At 51.4% G+C, this 15482-nt stretch overlaps 1 protein-coding gene across 1 annotated transcript in view; it reads right to left on the reverse strand.

Moving 5' to 3' along the window:
* Positions 1 to 52: 52 nt before the first annotated feature.
* LOC101542692 (core histone macro-H2A.2) overlaps positions 53 to 15482 on the reverse strand; it is a 54990-nt gene continuing 39560 nt past the window's right edge. Inside the window, exons 5-9 of the mRNA XM_055133294.1 lie at positions 14141 to 14251; positions 13124 to 13223; positions 8362 to 8451; positions 4125 to 4299; positions 53 to 776 (exon numbers count right to left, since the gene is read on the reverse strand). Of these exons, the coding sequence (XP_054989269.1) occupies positions 611 to 776; positions 4125 to 4299; positions 8362 to 8451; positions 13124 to 13223; positions 14141 to 14251 (642 nt within the window). The 3' untranslated portion in view covers positions 53 to 610. The remainder of the gene's footprint in view (positions 777 to 4124; positions 4300 to 8361; positions 8452 to 13123; positions 13224 to 14140; positions 14252 to 15482) is intronic.

Genomic DNA, 15482 nt, shown 5'->3' on the forward strand with positions numbered 1-15482 from the left:
GTTTTCCAAGCTTTGGAAATGTGACAATAAAAGAGTACATCCCAAGAAAGACACTGGATCTTTTTTTTTTTTTTTTCATTTTCTTTAAAAAACAAAACCCCCAAACAAACCACCACCAACAAAAAAGCCCAAAGCCAAAAACATTTTCAGGAGTAGTTACAGATATCACTGGGTGAGGAGAGGAGGGCCACTAAAGCAGGGAAGAAACGCCCCGAGCTGCCTCCTGATTTTCTTCTCCTCAACACCGAGTGCCACAGCCCACACCACCCAAACCACTTGGTTTGCCCTCCGCCCTGGCAGGAAAGATTTTTTAGAAGACCTGGTGTGTGTGGGGGTGTAGGCGGGTGTGTAAAAGTCAAGGCTATAAATCTAAAAAAAGTCCTCTTTTAAAAAAAAGAACGAACAAACAGCAAAATTTCTAAAACAAAGGGAAGAAAGACAGGGAAAGAAGCCCTGGGGTGTGGGGAGGTGGCACACCTGGTTTGTGAGCAAAGGCCACACCCAGTGGGGGGGCGGATCTGCCCGCCAGCACCCTCGGCTCCTTTGAAACGACGACGACAGACACCCCCGCTGGCGCCCTCCTGCGCCAGGGCTCCCGTCGGCCGACGCTCTACTTGGCGTCCAGCTTGGCCATCTCCTGCACGTAGATGCCGATGCTCTCGCTGTCGAAGAGCAGGAAGTAGACGTTCTTCAGCGAGGACACGCTCGAGTCGTCGAAGTGGGCCGAGATGGCCCGTAGGGTCACCTGTGCCGCCGTCTGTTTGGGGAAGCAGTTTCTGCGTCCGAGGGAAAGAGGAGGTGAGCAAGGTTATTTGGGTCAGCAGCTGAGGAGCTCGGACCTCAGGGCAATGCCTTGTCCTTCCTCCTGGGCACCACACGTTGGTCACTGTGGGCCTGTTGTCAGTGTGTGTGGCTGTGCTGGCCTGATCTGACTTACTCCAAGGGACAGGTGGGAAGGGTGGGCTCAGGGAGCACTGCCCACTTCATGGGTGCTGGGGGCGTGAAGGCAAAGGACACGCAAGGTGTGCCTGAATCAAGGTCTCTTGTGTCTGGCCAAGCTGGCTTTGAAAACTTTTTTTTTTGCTTTGCTTTTTGGGTCATACCCAGCGATGCTCAGGGGTCATTCCTGGCTCTGCACTCAGGAATGACCCCTGGCTGTGCTCAGGGGACCATATAGGATGCTGGGAATCAAACCCGGGTCGGCTGCATGCAAGGCAAACGCCCTACCTGCTGTGCTATCTCTCCAGCCCTGGCTTTGAAAACACTCAGAGAGAGAGAATGTACAGCTGGGAAGGCCCACACAGGTGGCCTGGGTTTGACCCCTGGCACCACATAGAGCCCTCTGAACCCCACCAGGGGTGACCCCTGAGCAGCACTGGTGTACCCCAAAACCAAATACATAAATAGAGAAATAAACCTGCTGATTTTGGGGACAGGGACACAGTGGATGTGACCGAGCAAACATGAAGTCCTGACTTTGACCCCCAGCACTGCTGGGTGTGCCTCTCGTGACAAAAATCAAAATCTGGATTCACAAATGAATCTTGGAAGAGGACAGCACGCTGTGGAGACGTCTCCCCACCCTGCGCCAGATTGATTTCATTGGGGTATCTCGGAGGGGGGCTGGGGTGTCCCTCTGCCTGCCCCAAATGAACTCTGACAGCTGCAAACCTCCAGAACCCATTCACCACCACGCTCAGCGGCCCACCACAGCCTTGTCCCGAGCCCCCCACGCATGAGAATGAAACCATTGTAAAACTCAGGTCTGTGGGACTAGTGACTGAAATCTCCTGGCTTGCTCGAGACCTCCCCCCATCTCCTTGCCCTTCCGGTTCCCTGGCAGTCACACCCGTGAACTGCCTCTGGGCGCCAGTGAAACACATTAATGACCATGATTCAGAGATTCACAAATCACACTGCAGAGATGCCTCTGGACCCCAAATATTAAACACTTTAGAATTTCAGGAGTGTGTGGCCGCTTTTGCAGCCGCACAACACCTCAATCTCTTCATAACAAGCAGTACAAAATAAGTTATTTAGCATCTGCCTGTGGTGCAGGCTTGGGTGTTGGTGGGAAAATTTGAAATTACGGTGGTGGGAAGGTGTAACGGTAAGATTGGTGTTGAACTTTTTTTTTTTTTTGCTTTTTGGGTCACACCCGGTGATGCACAGAGGTTACTCCTGGCTTTGCACTCAGAAATTACCCCTGGCGGTGCTCAGGGGACCATATGGGATGCTGGGAATCGAACCTGGGTTGGCTCCGTGCAACGCAAACGCCCTACCCGCTATGCTATCGCTCCAGCCCCTGAAATATTTTTTTATTTTTTATTTTTTTGCTTTTTGGGTCACACCCGGTGATGCACAGGGGTTACTCCTGGCTCTGCACTCAGGAATTATCCCTGACGGTGCTCAGGGGACCATATGGGATTCTGGGAATCAAACCCGGGTTGGCCGCGTGCCAGGCAAATGCCCTACCCGCTATGCTATCACTCCAGCCCCTGGTGTTGAAATATTGAATGTAATCAATTATTGTGAACAACTTTATGAAAATAATATTAAACTTTTGTGGCTTTTTTTTTTTTTTTGCTTTTTGGGTCACACTCAGCGATGCTCAGGTGTTACTCCTGGCTCTGCACTCAGGAATTACTCCCGTTGGTGCTTGGGGGACCATATGGGATGCCGGGGATCAAACCCGGGTTGGCTGCGTGCAAGCAAATGCCTTACCCGCTGTACTATTGCTCCAGCCCTGAAAATAATATTAAAAATTAAAAAAAAAATCAAAACCCTACGGACCCAGCATTTTAAAATATCTAATCTTCAAAACAGCAGGTCTCCTTCAATGCCCCAAACTGGCGTCTAGGGAGGACAGGCAACGCCGTGGGCTCAGAGGTACACTCCATCATCGCCTCCCCACTTAATGGCCCCCACTGCCCTGGTTGGACATGCTAGTGAGATGTTAACATTGGGAACTCTGGGCAGGGCCCCAGGACCCGGGAAGGTTGACGGACCTGTTCACTGGCCTGGCCCCAGTGGCCAGGAACAGTCAGAGTGGACTCTGGGGTCATTCTGTTGGTCCCAGGCCCCGGGGGCTGGCCTGGGGCCCTACTAAGACGCCTTCTCACTTGCCCCTGGTGTCTCAGCATCTCGTCGTGAGGCTCCAGCTCGCTGGGGGCTCAGCTGGGAGCTGTTTGGGGCTGGGCCGCGTGTCCCCATGGTTAGACAGATGAGCTGCGAGCTCTCTAAGCTCCCCTAGTTTTTTTTTTTTTTTTTGCTTTTTAGGTCATACCCGGCCATGCACAGGGGTTACTCCTGGCTCTGCACTCCTGGCGGTGCTCAGGGGACCATATGGGATGCTGGGATTAGAACCCAGGTTGGCCACGTGCAAGGCAAAAACGCCCTACCCACTGTGCTATCGCTCCAGCCCCTCCCCTAGTTTTTTTTTTTTTTTTTTTTTTTTTGCTTTTTGGGTCACACCCGGCGATGCACAGGGGTTACTCCTGGTTCTACACTCAGGAATTACCCCTGGTGGTGCTCAGGGGACCATATGGGATGCTGGGATTCGAACCCGGGTCGGCCACGTGCAAGGCAAACGCCCTACCCGCTGTGCTATCGCTCCAGCCCCTCCCCTAGTTTTTTTTTTTTTTTTTTTTTTTTTTTTTTTGCTTTTTTGGGTCACACCCAGCGATGCACAGGGGTTACTCCTGGCTTTGCACTCAGGAATTACTCCTGGCAGTGCTTGGGGGACCATATGGGATGCCGGGGATCGAACCCAGGTCGGCCGCGTGCAAGGCAAACGCCCTACCCGCTGTGCTATCGCTCCGGCCCCACCCTCCCCTAGTTTTTAAATGTCTTTTTCTTCTGGTTTTGGAGTCATGCCCGGCGGTGCTCAGGGATCACTCCTGGTGGTGCTCAGAGGACCCTATGGGGTGCCAGGGATCGAACCTGGGTCAGGCAAGTGCCCTACACTCTGTCCTGTTGCTCCGGCCTCATGTGTGCATTTTGAAGGCTGGGAACAGGCTTTCTTGCTCCGTGACTAGGAGGCTCCCGGGGTCAGTCCTTGGCCGGGTGCAGGACTGAGTGAGGGGGTGTAAATGGCAGGAGCCCCCCCCCCCCCGCTTGCTTACCTGCCGCTGGGGAAGGGGGGAAATGCCACGGACTTGAGCTTCTTGTCTTCGGCGGCTGACAGGCAGTTCTTGATGGTCTCTTCGAGCTGCTCTTCGCACTTGTCAGAGCCCCACTGAGGGATGTGACAGTGGATGACAAACTTGGCCGCAAGTCCATTGGACTGGCTGACGGCGGCTGGGACATGGGAGAGAAACGCTGCAGGTCATTTCCGGTGGCTCCTCCTGAGCCCCGAGATCCTCTGCCAGGCAGGGGGACCAGGCAGACAGGACGGGGCAGTTGGCGAGTCACTGCCCCTGAGTCAGCAGGGGCTGCACTCACAGTGGAAGGAGCACTGGGTGCTGCCTTGGCCAGGTGACGGCTGCCCCCTCAGGGGCCTGGCCAGCTCGTCCCCGCAGATACAGGCATCTAAACAGTGGCTCCCTCGGAATCATCTCTGGGGGTGGTGCGAGGCTGGGGATCCTCTCTCCACTGCCCGCATCCCTGGAACCCGGTGCCCACGGATTTACCTTTACATGGCAACAGAGCCCCTGCCATGGCCAGAAGGTGAGGGGAGTGTCTGGGAGAGGGCTGGGCCTGACGGGAGCCACCCTTATGTGAGGGGCGCGGAGGGAGGAACAGAGACAGAAGGCCGTGACACTGGAGAGAGGTGGCCAAGGAAGAGAGAGGTGGTCTCAGGGCAGACCCAGAGGGGAGGGGCCAGCCCCACAGCTCTAGCCTCAAGGCTCCTCGTGTATCTCCAGAACTAAGAGGTAGGGGTCTGTGTTGCCTGAGGCCACTAAATGTGGGGTAAAATTTGGTACCTGCGGTAGGAAATGAATATAAAGACTTTCAGACATTTTTGTTTTGTTTTTGGACCCTACCTGGCAGTGCTCAGGGCTGATCCTGTGCACAAGAATCAGCTGGCAGTCCGGTGGGGAACCATGTGGGGTGTGTGTGTGGGGGTCAAGCTGGAGTTGGCTGAGTGCAAGGCAAGTGCGGTACTCGCTGCACTGTCTCCCCAGTCCCTGGAGAGGTGCTCAGGGGTTACTCCCGGCTCCACATTTGGGGATTGCTCCTGCAGTCTCTTGGGACCAGATGGGATGACGGGGAGTGAGCCTTGCCGTTGGCTGCGTGCATGGCACGCGCCCTGCCCGCTGGACTATCACGCCAGCCCTGGAGCGTCATCTTCAAACACGGAGAAGATGCTCCATGGCGGTGCCAAGTCACACGTTTCACTGAGGAAGCTCTGGCGGCCCCCACTCCCACCATCTCCACCCAGCTTGGTTGGATCTGGAGGGCAGCCCACAAGGACACCCTGGAAAACCTTCCCATGGCAACTGGGCAGCTGGGAATGGGAAGCTTCCCTGGCAGTCTGGTCGCAATTCTGAAGTCCTGGTGGCTGGGAAGCACCAGGGATGCCCTGGTCTGAGGACCGGGGTGCTGGTACCTTGCAGGAGCACCTACAGATATTCTATGGGGGGGGGGGGGCATGTTTCGTGGCGAGTCTCTTTTATCTGCAAACACCTGAACTCCCAGAGGGCAGTGCTGCTTCAGGGGGCTTCCAGAACCTTCTCTCGGGTGAGACGATAGCCAAGGGGACTCTGCAGGGCCCCCTCCTTCTTCTGGGAGACTGTCCCTGCTAATCCTCGCTCTCAGTGGCGCCATGGCTTCCCTTCTGCCCCAGGGCCCTGATGTAGCCTCTCTTCCTCCTGTCCACCCGGGCCTGGTGCTCGCCCCTGCTTCAGCCCTGGCTTGAGCCCAGCATCTACAATACTGTTTCCTTGTCAGCTTTCATTGACCACTTAGCAGTGGCAGGTGCCCGCGTCACCACATCCTTGGTACCCAATCCCATTATCCGTGTCGCTTGCTGGGACCCCAGGCCATTTGCACAGCCCAGCCCCATTCTGCTGGCTTCATTTCTGTCGCCAGGGCCATTTCTGTCCCATGCAGCTATGGGCTGAAGTCAGATGTGTCTCCTAGCTAGGGTTGGCCTGAGTCCCGTGAGAAGCTGCCTGGGCCTCTGTGTCACCTGAGGACACTCTCCGAATGGGTCACTTCCTACTAACTGTCCCTGCTAGAGGTTTGGGCTCCACTGGGCTCACCTGTAAATCTGCGGAGCATCAGCCCGTGGTTCAGGTTCGGGCATTCTTCTGCCCTTCCTGCCCGTTGGGCCATGTCTTGCCCTTCTACCGAGCGCGTCCGATTAACCAGCACCTTGGAAATCTAGTCTCTCTCGATGACACATATTTACATACATAACAAGGATCTATCTTTTTTGGTTTGTTTTTGGGCCACACTCAGCAAGGCTCAGGGGCTACTCCTGACTCTGCACTCAGGACTTACTCCCGAGAGTGCTCTGGAGACCTTATGGGATGCTGGGGATCAAACCTGGGTTGGCCACGTGCAAGGCAAACGCCCTACCCACTGTGCTATCACTGTGGCCCCTATAATAAGGATCTATTTCACAATTGGTGATTATGAATGAAGTACGGCAGAAACCTGATGAACGGTCTCCTCTTTTCCACATCACTCCCACTCCATCTTCCAAGAGAGCTGTCACTGGGTTGACCCGAGGCCACAGACCCCAAGGCCCACCGGTTTCTGGGTTCCTGATAAGTCCCGCCAACCCCCTTCCTCTAGGCTCACTTCTGCTTCCTCTGGCGAGGGCCTCCTGGCTCTGCTGGCAGGGCTGGGAGAGGCTGGTGCATGCACGTTGGTACCTTCGGGCCTTCCGCCCACCTCCCTCTGTCCCGGCCCTCCCTGCCCCCTTCCACCTGCAGGCTGTGCTGGGGCATCTGTCAGCCCTCACACAGCCTTCCCTTCCCGCTGGGCTGCCTTTCAAGTTTTCCTTGAGTTTCAGACTTCGGAAGCGTCCCCACTTGGGGTCAGGACTGGATCTTGTTTTCATGGATCACACCTGCTATATCCTATCCCTTCCTACTCCCGCACGCAGCTCTCTGCTCTCTGTCTGCACCTACACTGGCCATCTGTCTTGTGGCCTAGGCTTCAAATTTCAAAGGAGAGATGCCACCTCTCAAGGCCGCATGAGGAGGACTGGCAGGAACAACGTGGAGCTCGGGACCGACCCTGACCAGAAGTCCCTCATACTTCTGCAGTTAAGTCTGGTGTGGACAGTTCCTCGTTTGAACTTGCAGAGGTGTCTGTCTCATCCACAGAGGGTCCCAGCACTGCCCACTGGCCCAGGTTTCCCACTGTCCACTGGCCCTGACCAGCTGCAGCCATCTGATCTCCTCATGGCCCTTCCCCAAGGCCCCCCAAAAGAAGGTGAGCGCTGTTAACGTATCTGCCTAGTTATCCAGACATCACTGCTTGAGGACAGATGGGGTTTGACATGACTCTGGCGCCCCGACTCTGACTCAGCGGTCACTAGAGTTGGTGGGTGCAGCTGGCCTCACTACCCAGAGTTATCCCACATCCCTGCAAACAGGTGTTCAAACAAAAACTGTGCAGGGCCGGAGGAGTGACACTACAGCAGGCAGGGCTCTCGCCTAGCCCCTGCCTAGCCTCAGGCTTGGTCCCCAGAACCTCACAGGCACCTCGAGTCCCGCTAGGAGTGATCCCTGATAGCAGAGCCAGGAGGAAGCCCTGAGCACCGTGGGGTGTGGCCCCCAAACCCAACCCAAAGCCAAACAGATTGTGCACAAGGGTTCAGAGAAGCACTATGCACAACGGTCAGATGCAGAAACAGCCGGGTAGTGAGTGGATGAGGGAAACTCAAGGTGATGTGGCCACAAAAGGGGAACAAGCAGTGGCATAGGCTGCAGCGGGGTGGGGGGAATGACTCAAAAAGTCACTCAAAGTGGGAGAAGCCGGAACAAGAGGTCAGACACACAGCGTGATGCTGTTTATGTGCCATGTCTGGACCAGGCAAACTCCTGGACCTCGAAGGCAAATTGAAGGGGCTTGGGGGGGCGCTGTGGGGAGGTTGGCATGGAACATGCCTTTAATGGGGTTTCCACTGAGGGTGATAAGAATGTTCTGGAAGTAGATTGTAGTGACATGACGGCCGTGCACCACGGTGGGCACCTCTGATGTGATTTCTGATGCAAGTTGACTTGAGTGAACCGGACATTTTACATAGTCCCCAAAGCAGAGGAAACGGCCTGGCCAGATGATCCTGTGGTTCGAGAGAAGTGGCAGCAGCTGTCCGCTTGTCCTGGCCTGTTTTGTCTGGCACCCCACAGGCTGAGCGTGTGGTTCCATAGGGTGAGGCCGGCGGGTCCATCCCACACTTACCTTCAGCAACTTCCAAAGGGCCTTGGGATTTGCGGAGCTCCTTGACGGTTTCCAAGAACTCCTTCCCTCCTGCCTTTTCCAAGGCCTTCCCTGTGGAGAGTGGGGGAAGGGCATTGCAGTGGTTCTGCCAAGGTCATCAATGAACCGTGTGACAGTGTTAGGGGTGGGAGGAAAAAGGTGTTGAAATTGGGACTCAGCGACTGGGGCGACAGTGCGGCATTATTTTGTTGTTATTTTAAAAAGTTTTCTATTTGTTTTTTGGGAGACACCCAGTCATGCTTAGGAGTTACTCCTGACTGCACTCAGGAACTACTTACTGCTGGTGGGGTTCAGTGGACCATGTGGGGTGCCAGGGATCGAACCCGAGTCAGCCACATGCAGGCAAGACCCTTCCCACTGTACTATCACTGCAGCCCCAGTCCCAGTGCAGCGGCTTTTGATGGTACCAATGATTTTTTTTTTCTTGAAGTAAAACAGATTTTATTTGGAGGATTTTAGGAAGGGAACTGAGGGAGAGAAAGTGAGAGAGAAATGCACTCAAGAGAGAACACAGGTTTCTCCAACGGTGGAGAGAGACCTGACACACATCCCAGAGTTAGTTGTGAAAGCATGAAAGTCCACATATCAAGAGGGGAGATGCAGGCGGGCGACACATGTGCTTGGCCACATGTGTCTACCAATGATTTTTGAACTCGGATCTCATTTATTTCATCAAGCCAATGACTAACTGATACGAGAAACAGAGAGAAAACAGGCTTGATAACACCAGGAGATGCAATCAATTAATATAGTAAGAAACCCTATCAGACAAATGGCCTAGCTTCTTCAACAAGTCAGCTGCAAAACAAAGTGAATCGAGCTTGTGTGCATGTGTGAGTGCATGTGTGTGTGTGTGTGTGTGTGTGTATTAGGTGTGAGAGAGGGAATTATTAAGTCTATGAAAACTTATTAAAATTATAAGCCATAGGGATGGAGCAATAGTACAGCGGGTAGGGCATTTGCCTTGCACGTGGCCGACCCGGGTTCAATTCCCAGCATCCCATATGGTCCCCTGAGCACCACCAGGGGTGATTCCTGAGCTCAGAGCCAGGAGCAACCCCTGTGCATCGCTGGGTGTGACCCAAGAAGCAAAAAAGAAAAAATTATAAGCCATAATAACTTAATCTATAACCAATTGCTACATGTGGGCTTATTTGGATGCTGAATTTTAAAAAAAGGAAGAATAAATGAGAATAAGATGAAGGCTGGAGAGATGGCACAGTGTTAGATTTAAAACACTGGGGCCAGAGTGATAGCACAGCAGGTACGGTGCTTCTCTTGTACACAGCTGACCTGAGTTCAATCCCTGGCACCCCATATGGTCCCCTGAGCCCCGCCAAGAGTGATCTCTGAGTGCAGAGCCAGGAGTAAGCCCTGAGCATCACCAAGCGTGGCCCAGAAACAAACTGCTGCTTAAGCCACTTACTGTGCACACAGATGACCTGCTTCAAATCTCAGGTTCCATATATGGTCTCCCAAGCACCACTAGGGCTACTCCTGAGCACTGACCTAGGAAGAACCTCCAAGTATCGCTGTTTACGGCTTCCCCCGCCCCACCAAAGAACAAATAGTGAAATTCAAATCTGAGCACTGATAGGATTTTTCTGGTTCTGCACTCAAGAATTACTCCTGGAAGTGCTCAGAGGACCAGATGGGATGTCAGGGATCGAACCCAGGTCGGTCACGTGTGGGGCAGCTGCCCTATCCACTGTCTCTCCAGCCCCTGACAGGATGTTTGATAAACAACTTCTTTCCCTGCTGCTAGGGATGGGTCCTAGAGCCCTCAGCTGCAAGGCAAGAGTTCTACTGTTGAGGTCCATCCCTGGCTAAGTGAATAAATGTTTTCAGTTGCAATAATGGTATCGTGGCTACACTGTTAAAAGAAAACACCCCTATTGTTCTAAACTATTCACAGATAAAATGATATGAGGCCTCGGCGTGTTAGCAGAGCTGAGCGGACATGGCGATGGGTTGATGATGATTATTATTACCGGGTGCACAGGGTGTGTCATTTGATGCCTGAATTCTCCTTGTAATAACAGAGAATGTCTTTGAAAGAACAAAGCAGGGCTTGGTTTGCAGAGGTTGACTGCTTGGAATGACAGAGTGGAGAAGAGAGTCTCGGGATGGGAGGGACAGCTTCTCACAACAAAGCAGTAATAAAAATGACAACACTGTGGCAAAGGCTCATAAACTAGACACTGTGATCAGCTCCATCCCTGTTATCTTCCCAGCACCCCCAAGAGAAACACACTGGGATTCTCCTCACTCATGGCTGAGGCAGCGGAGGTTCAGAAACCTGAACACAGCTAAAGTCACACAGCTAGGAAGTAATGAAACCTAGGATGTAGACCCACACTCCAGAAACTCCACTGCTGGGATCTGAGCTTGAGTCTTTGCTCCGAGACCAGCGTTTTCTCTGTGACTATAATCCTGATACCCAAAGAGAAATGGTGCTGCTGTCTTCCTGAGATGAAATGTCAAGTGCCAGTAGAAATAACATCTGCACTTATAAGTTTGTTGCAGCACTGTTCACAATAGCCAGAATCTGGAAACAACCCAAGTGCCTGAGAACAGAAGACTGATTAAAGAAACTTTGGTACATTACACAGTGGAGTACTATGCTGTCGTTAGGAAGCAGGAAGTCATGAAATTTGTTTATAAGTGGATGGCTATGGAGAGTATCATGCTAAGTGAAATGAGTCAGAAAGAGAGGGACAGACATAGAATGACTGCACTCATTTGTGGAATATAAAATAACATAATATATAAGACTAACACCCAAGAACAGTAGAGACAAGGTCCAGGAAGATTCTCTGTGGTTGGAAGTTGCCTTATGAGCTGGGGAAGAAGGAAGCTGGAATAGAGAAGGGATCACTAAGATGTGTGCTGAAAGTAGATAAATTAGATAAAGGACCAAACACTATGGCCTCTCAGTATCTGTACAGCAAACCATAATGCCCCAAAGTAGAGAGAGAGTATGGGGGAAATTGTCTGCCATAGAGGCAGGGGGAGGGGTGGGATGGGGACTATACTGGGGACATTGGCGGTAGAAAATGTACACCGGTGGAGGAATGAGTGTTCAATCATTGCATGACTGAAATTCAAACATGAAAGCTTTTTTGTAACTGTGTCTCACGGTGATTCAACTAAAAAGAAAAAGTCAAGCGATAGCCCAGTGCAGTTCATGTGCGGAAAGCGGGGACACACTTCAAAGCCGAGCTAATGATTAAGGCCACAAAGGGGAGTGTGTCCCCAGAGGGCAGTGAAGGCTGGGTCCGGGTTTGAGAAGAGGGTTTTCTGTCGACCCACTGTTGGTGGCACTGTCGTCTGGCTCAGACTTGATGGAAAGCAACACGAGATGTCTCTAAGACACAGAGCTAGAACTGCCATATGACCCCGCCATACCATTCTCAGCATCCATTCACAAACACACAACTATTAATTCGAAAGGATCTGTGCATGCCCATGTTCACTGTAGCATCTAGCTAATGGCCACAACATGGAAACAACCCAAATGCCCAACCTGGGTGAATGGATCAAGATGCTTTGCGATATAGACACAAAACAAAATACTGTGCAACTCGAAGAATAAACTCAAGCAATTTGCCATGACACGGATGGAACTAGAGGCTATTGTGCTGAGTGAGGTAGGTCAGAAGGAAAGGGAGAGATGCCGAATGATCTTTCATGGGTGGGACTTGAAGATGCAGAGCAAGGTAGCAACAGAGAGCTAAAGGCAACGCAACAGAAGAAGTGATCCACGGAACTGAGTTTGGATAGTGGCGTGAAAGGGTGGAGCCTTGGGGTCCTTGGGGGAGGGAGGGGGTACACTGGTGAGGGGTACAGTGTTGGAATTAGGTAAGATGAAACCATCAATAACAATTGTATATCAGAGCCTCAGTCAATTAAATTAAAAAAAAAAGGCAGAAGACGCGCCCTCTGTTCTGACTCCCAGGGTCTATATATTTTTCCCAGTATTAATTAATATTCTCTGAGATAACAGGGGAAGGTTAGTGAGCCAGCAGAGCACCCTAGGGTGCTGCCATCCAGGGGCTCAGCTACAAGTTATGTCTACACATGGCCTCCCTGCACTGTTCTTGACATTGAGGCTTCTGACATCTATAAATACAACATTTTCACCTCCAATATGTCTAGCAAAGTTCATGGCAGCATCAGTCAGCTCTCCAAGTCCATCGGGGGCAGTAAGCAACAATAAATGGTGGCATATTTGTACAGGGGCACAGAAAAGATAATGAACAAGCCCCAACTCCAACTCAGCAGCATGGGAGGATTTCAGAAAGACGGAGCCAAGCTGACGGGGCTGGAGAGAAAAGACGATCTCACTGACCCAACACCTAAAGGAGCTGAATGGCTCTGTGCAGTTCCAAGACCCGGGAGTGGTTACCCTTGGAACACACAATGATGGGAAAGGAGAGGCAAGTGAATTCTGGAGTGCTGATAAGTTCTACCCTCACGATTGAATTCACCAAACTGAATACTAATGACCTGCAATGCTTCAATAAAGCTTAAGACGCACAGGTTGAGGACACTGGAGAGGCAGTAAAACAGGCAGGGTGCTGGTGTCACACACGGCCCACCTGGGATTCAACCCCAGCATCCCATAGGGTCCCTGAGCATCGCCAGAAGTGAGCCCTGAGCATAGGAGCAGGTCCTGCGCACTGCTGGGTGTGGCCCCCAAATAAACAAACAGGGACCTTACCGATGTCTTCCTTGAGGTCGATTTCGGCTGTGGTGGGGTGCACAATCCCCTCCACTCGCATGGAGCCAATGTGGCTGATGTCACTCTGGGTCAGGGACAGCTGCGACAGGAAGGGAAGTTGGAGAAGGTGAGAAAGTTGAAATCCTACCCACAATCTCCCTTACTCTTATGTCAATGTAAGAGGCCACGGAGCCACGGGGCCGCACTGCTGTTCAGGTGAGACGGGCAGTCCCTAGTGGCACCCAGCACTTTCACCTTTCGGCTTCCCCCTTTTCGTGGGGGAGACTTAGGAAGTCCCCACCCTTCCGTGCTCCCTCTAACACAGTTCAATAAAGTTTCACACTATTGTCAGGTTGCTCACATCTGGCTCGCAGCTATGATTAACTGACTGTTTCCTCGCGTATCTTATTTCAGCTCCAGTTGACTGGGTATCTGATAAATCGTCTGTTCTGTAACCTTTCTGCTCAAGGGAATGAGTTTTTTGCATGTCTGCCTGGCAGCTTTGGTGCTCCCAACGACTGTTCAAATGTATGGCCCTGTTTGTTTTCTTTCTGTGATCTAGAGAGGCAAGCAGACCAAACGAGTGGCAAATAATTCATCTCGAACACCACGGAGATTGGGGAAACACATATTTCTATTTCCTCTCTTTGAAAAATTGCACTGAGCCACGTGAGGTGGTCCTCCTAAAGGCTGCGTGAGAAATTAAGCTTTGGAGTTTGGGTGGGAATAGAGGGAGCATAAGGGTATTTCCAGCAAAACCACTCTCTCTCTGCTCACCAGCCAGGTTCTCTATGCCTACTTTTGACAGATCAATGTCAGGATTAATAATTCTCAGTACTAAAGAGCTGGTTTTTTCCCACAATGCAACACTGCCATCACCCTGTAGTTTACAAATGAATAATTCAAGACAAGAGTGAAAGTTAGTTACGGATATGCAGGAGTCATCATTGCATGTAAACAGTAGGTCATAAAAATGCAGTTGTGTTTGACTACAGCACATTACAGTTCTCTTATTACCTTCTGCCCCAGAACAAGGCTCTTAGAAGATAGAATGGTGAATCCCTCCCCTGGCCCGTCTTCAGAGGTGGAGTTGGAAGTGCCCTCTTTGTCACTGTCCTTTGGCTTGGACTGTTGGCAGAAATCAGGAAAATGGATGGAATAAAACCCAATAAAACAGAGATTATGAAATAACGCTCCAAAGAGAGCAACATACGCCTAAGCCATGAGTGAATCTGCTCTATAATCATGATCTAAATTTCAGAGTTCCTCGAGTGCGTGGTTGCATTTGCGGCCATGTGACCTTTCATGATCTAGCCCACTGATATACCAAAAGTAGAACACATTTGTTTAGGTTTAACATACATGCTTTTAATCTTTTTTTTTCTTTTTGGGTCACACCCAGAGATGCACAGGGGTTACTCCTGGCTCTGCACTCAGAAAATTACCCCTGGTGGGTGCTCAAGGAACCATATGGGATGCTGAGAATTGAACCCAGGTTGGCCACGTGCAAGGCAAATGCCCTACCTGCTGTGCTATCGCTCCAGCCCCTATGTTTGCAATCTATTACACAAGGGGTTAAATGGTTCCAGGATGAAACACAACAATCTTCACACAATTTCCTCTTTTGGTGGTGGGAAGGTGCACAGTGGTGGGATTGGTATTTGAATATTAAATGCAATGAACTACTGTGAATAACTTTATAAAAATAAAATAAAATAAAAAACTTACATGTTAAAGCCACAAATAATTAAAAATCAATCAAAAAATTTTTTAAAAATCCAGTAAAGGCCTACTGTGACTTTGTTAAGCTCTTTCATATCCACCAACAACTTGGATAAGAAAAGCTTTGGGGGGGCCGGAGCGATAGCACAGCAGGTAGGGCGTTTGCTTTGCACACGGCCGACCCGGGTTCGATCCCCGGCATCCCATATGGTCCCCCAAGCACCGCCAGGAGTAATTCCTGAGTGCAGAACCAGGAGTAACCCCTGAGCATCGCTGGGTGTGACCCAAAAAGAAAAAAAAAAAGCTTTGGGGCTGATGTTCTACTTTCTGAATGGAGGAAAATAAGGGCAGGAGTTTGAGAGAAAGGAAAACAGGAATTCCCCAGAGATTGTGAAGGGGCGCCTCACACATGCCCACTGTCCTCTCAGAAATCTGGACACAGGTCCGTTATTTCTGCTCTTTTCTTTTTCTTTCTTCCTTCCTCTCTCTCATCTCTGGGCTGCACCCAGCAATGTTCAGAGGCTGCTCTTTGCTCTCTGCTCAGGAGTTACCCCGGGTGATGCTTGGGGGCCCATACTTGATGCTGGAGAGTTGAACTGGGGTCCGCCACATGCGGGGCAAGTGGTTTCCTGCACTG

This window comes from Sorex araneus, chromosome 3 (genome assembly GCF_027595985.1).
Source record: "Sorex araneus isolate mSorAra2 chromosome 3, mSorAra2.pri, whole genome shotgun sequence".
NCBI lineage: Eukaryota > Metazoa > Chordata > Mammalia > Eulipotyphla > Soricidae > Sorex > Sorex araneus.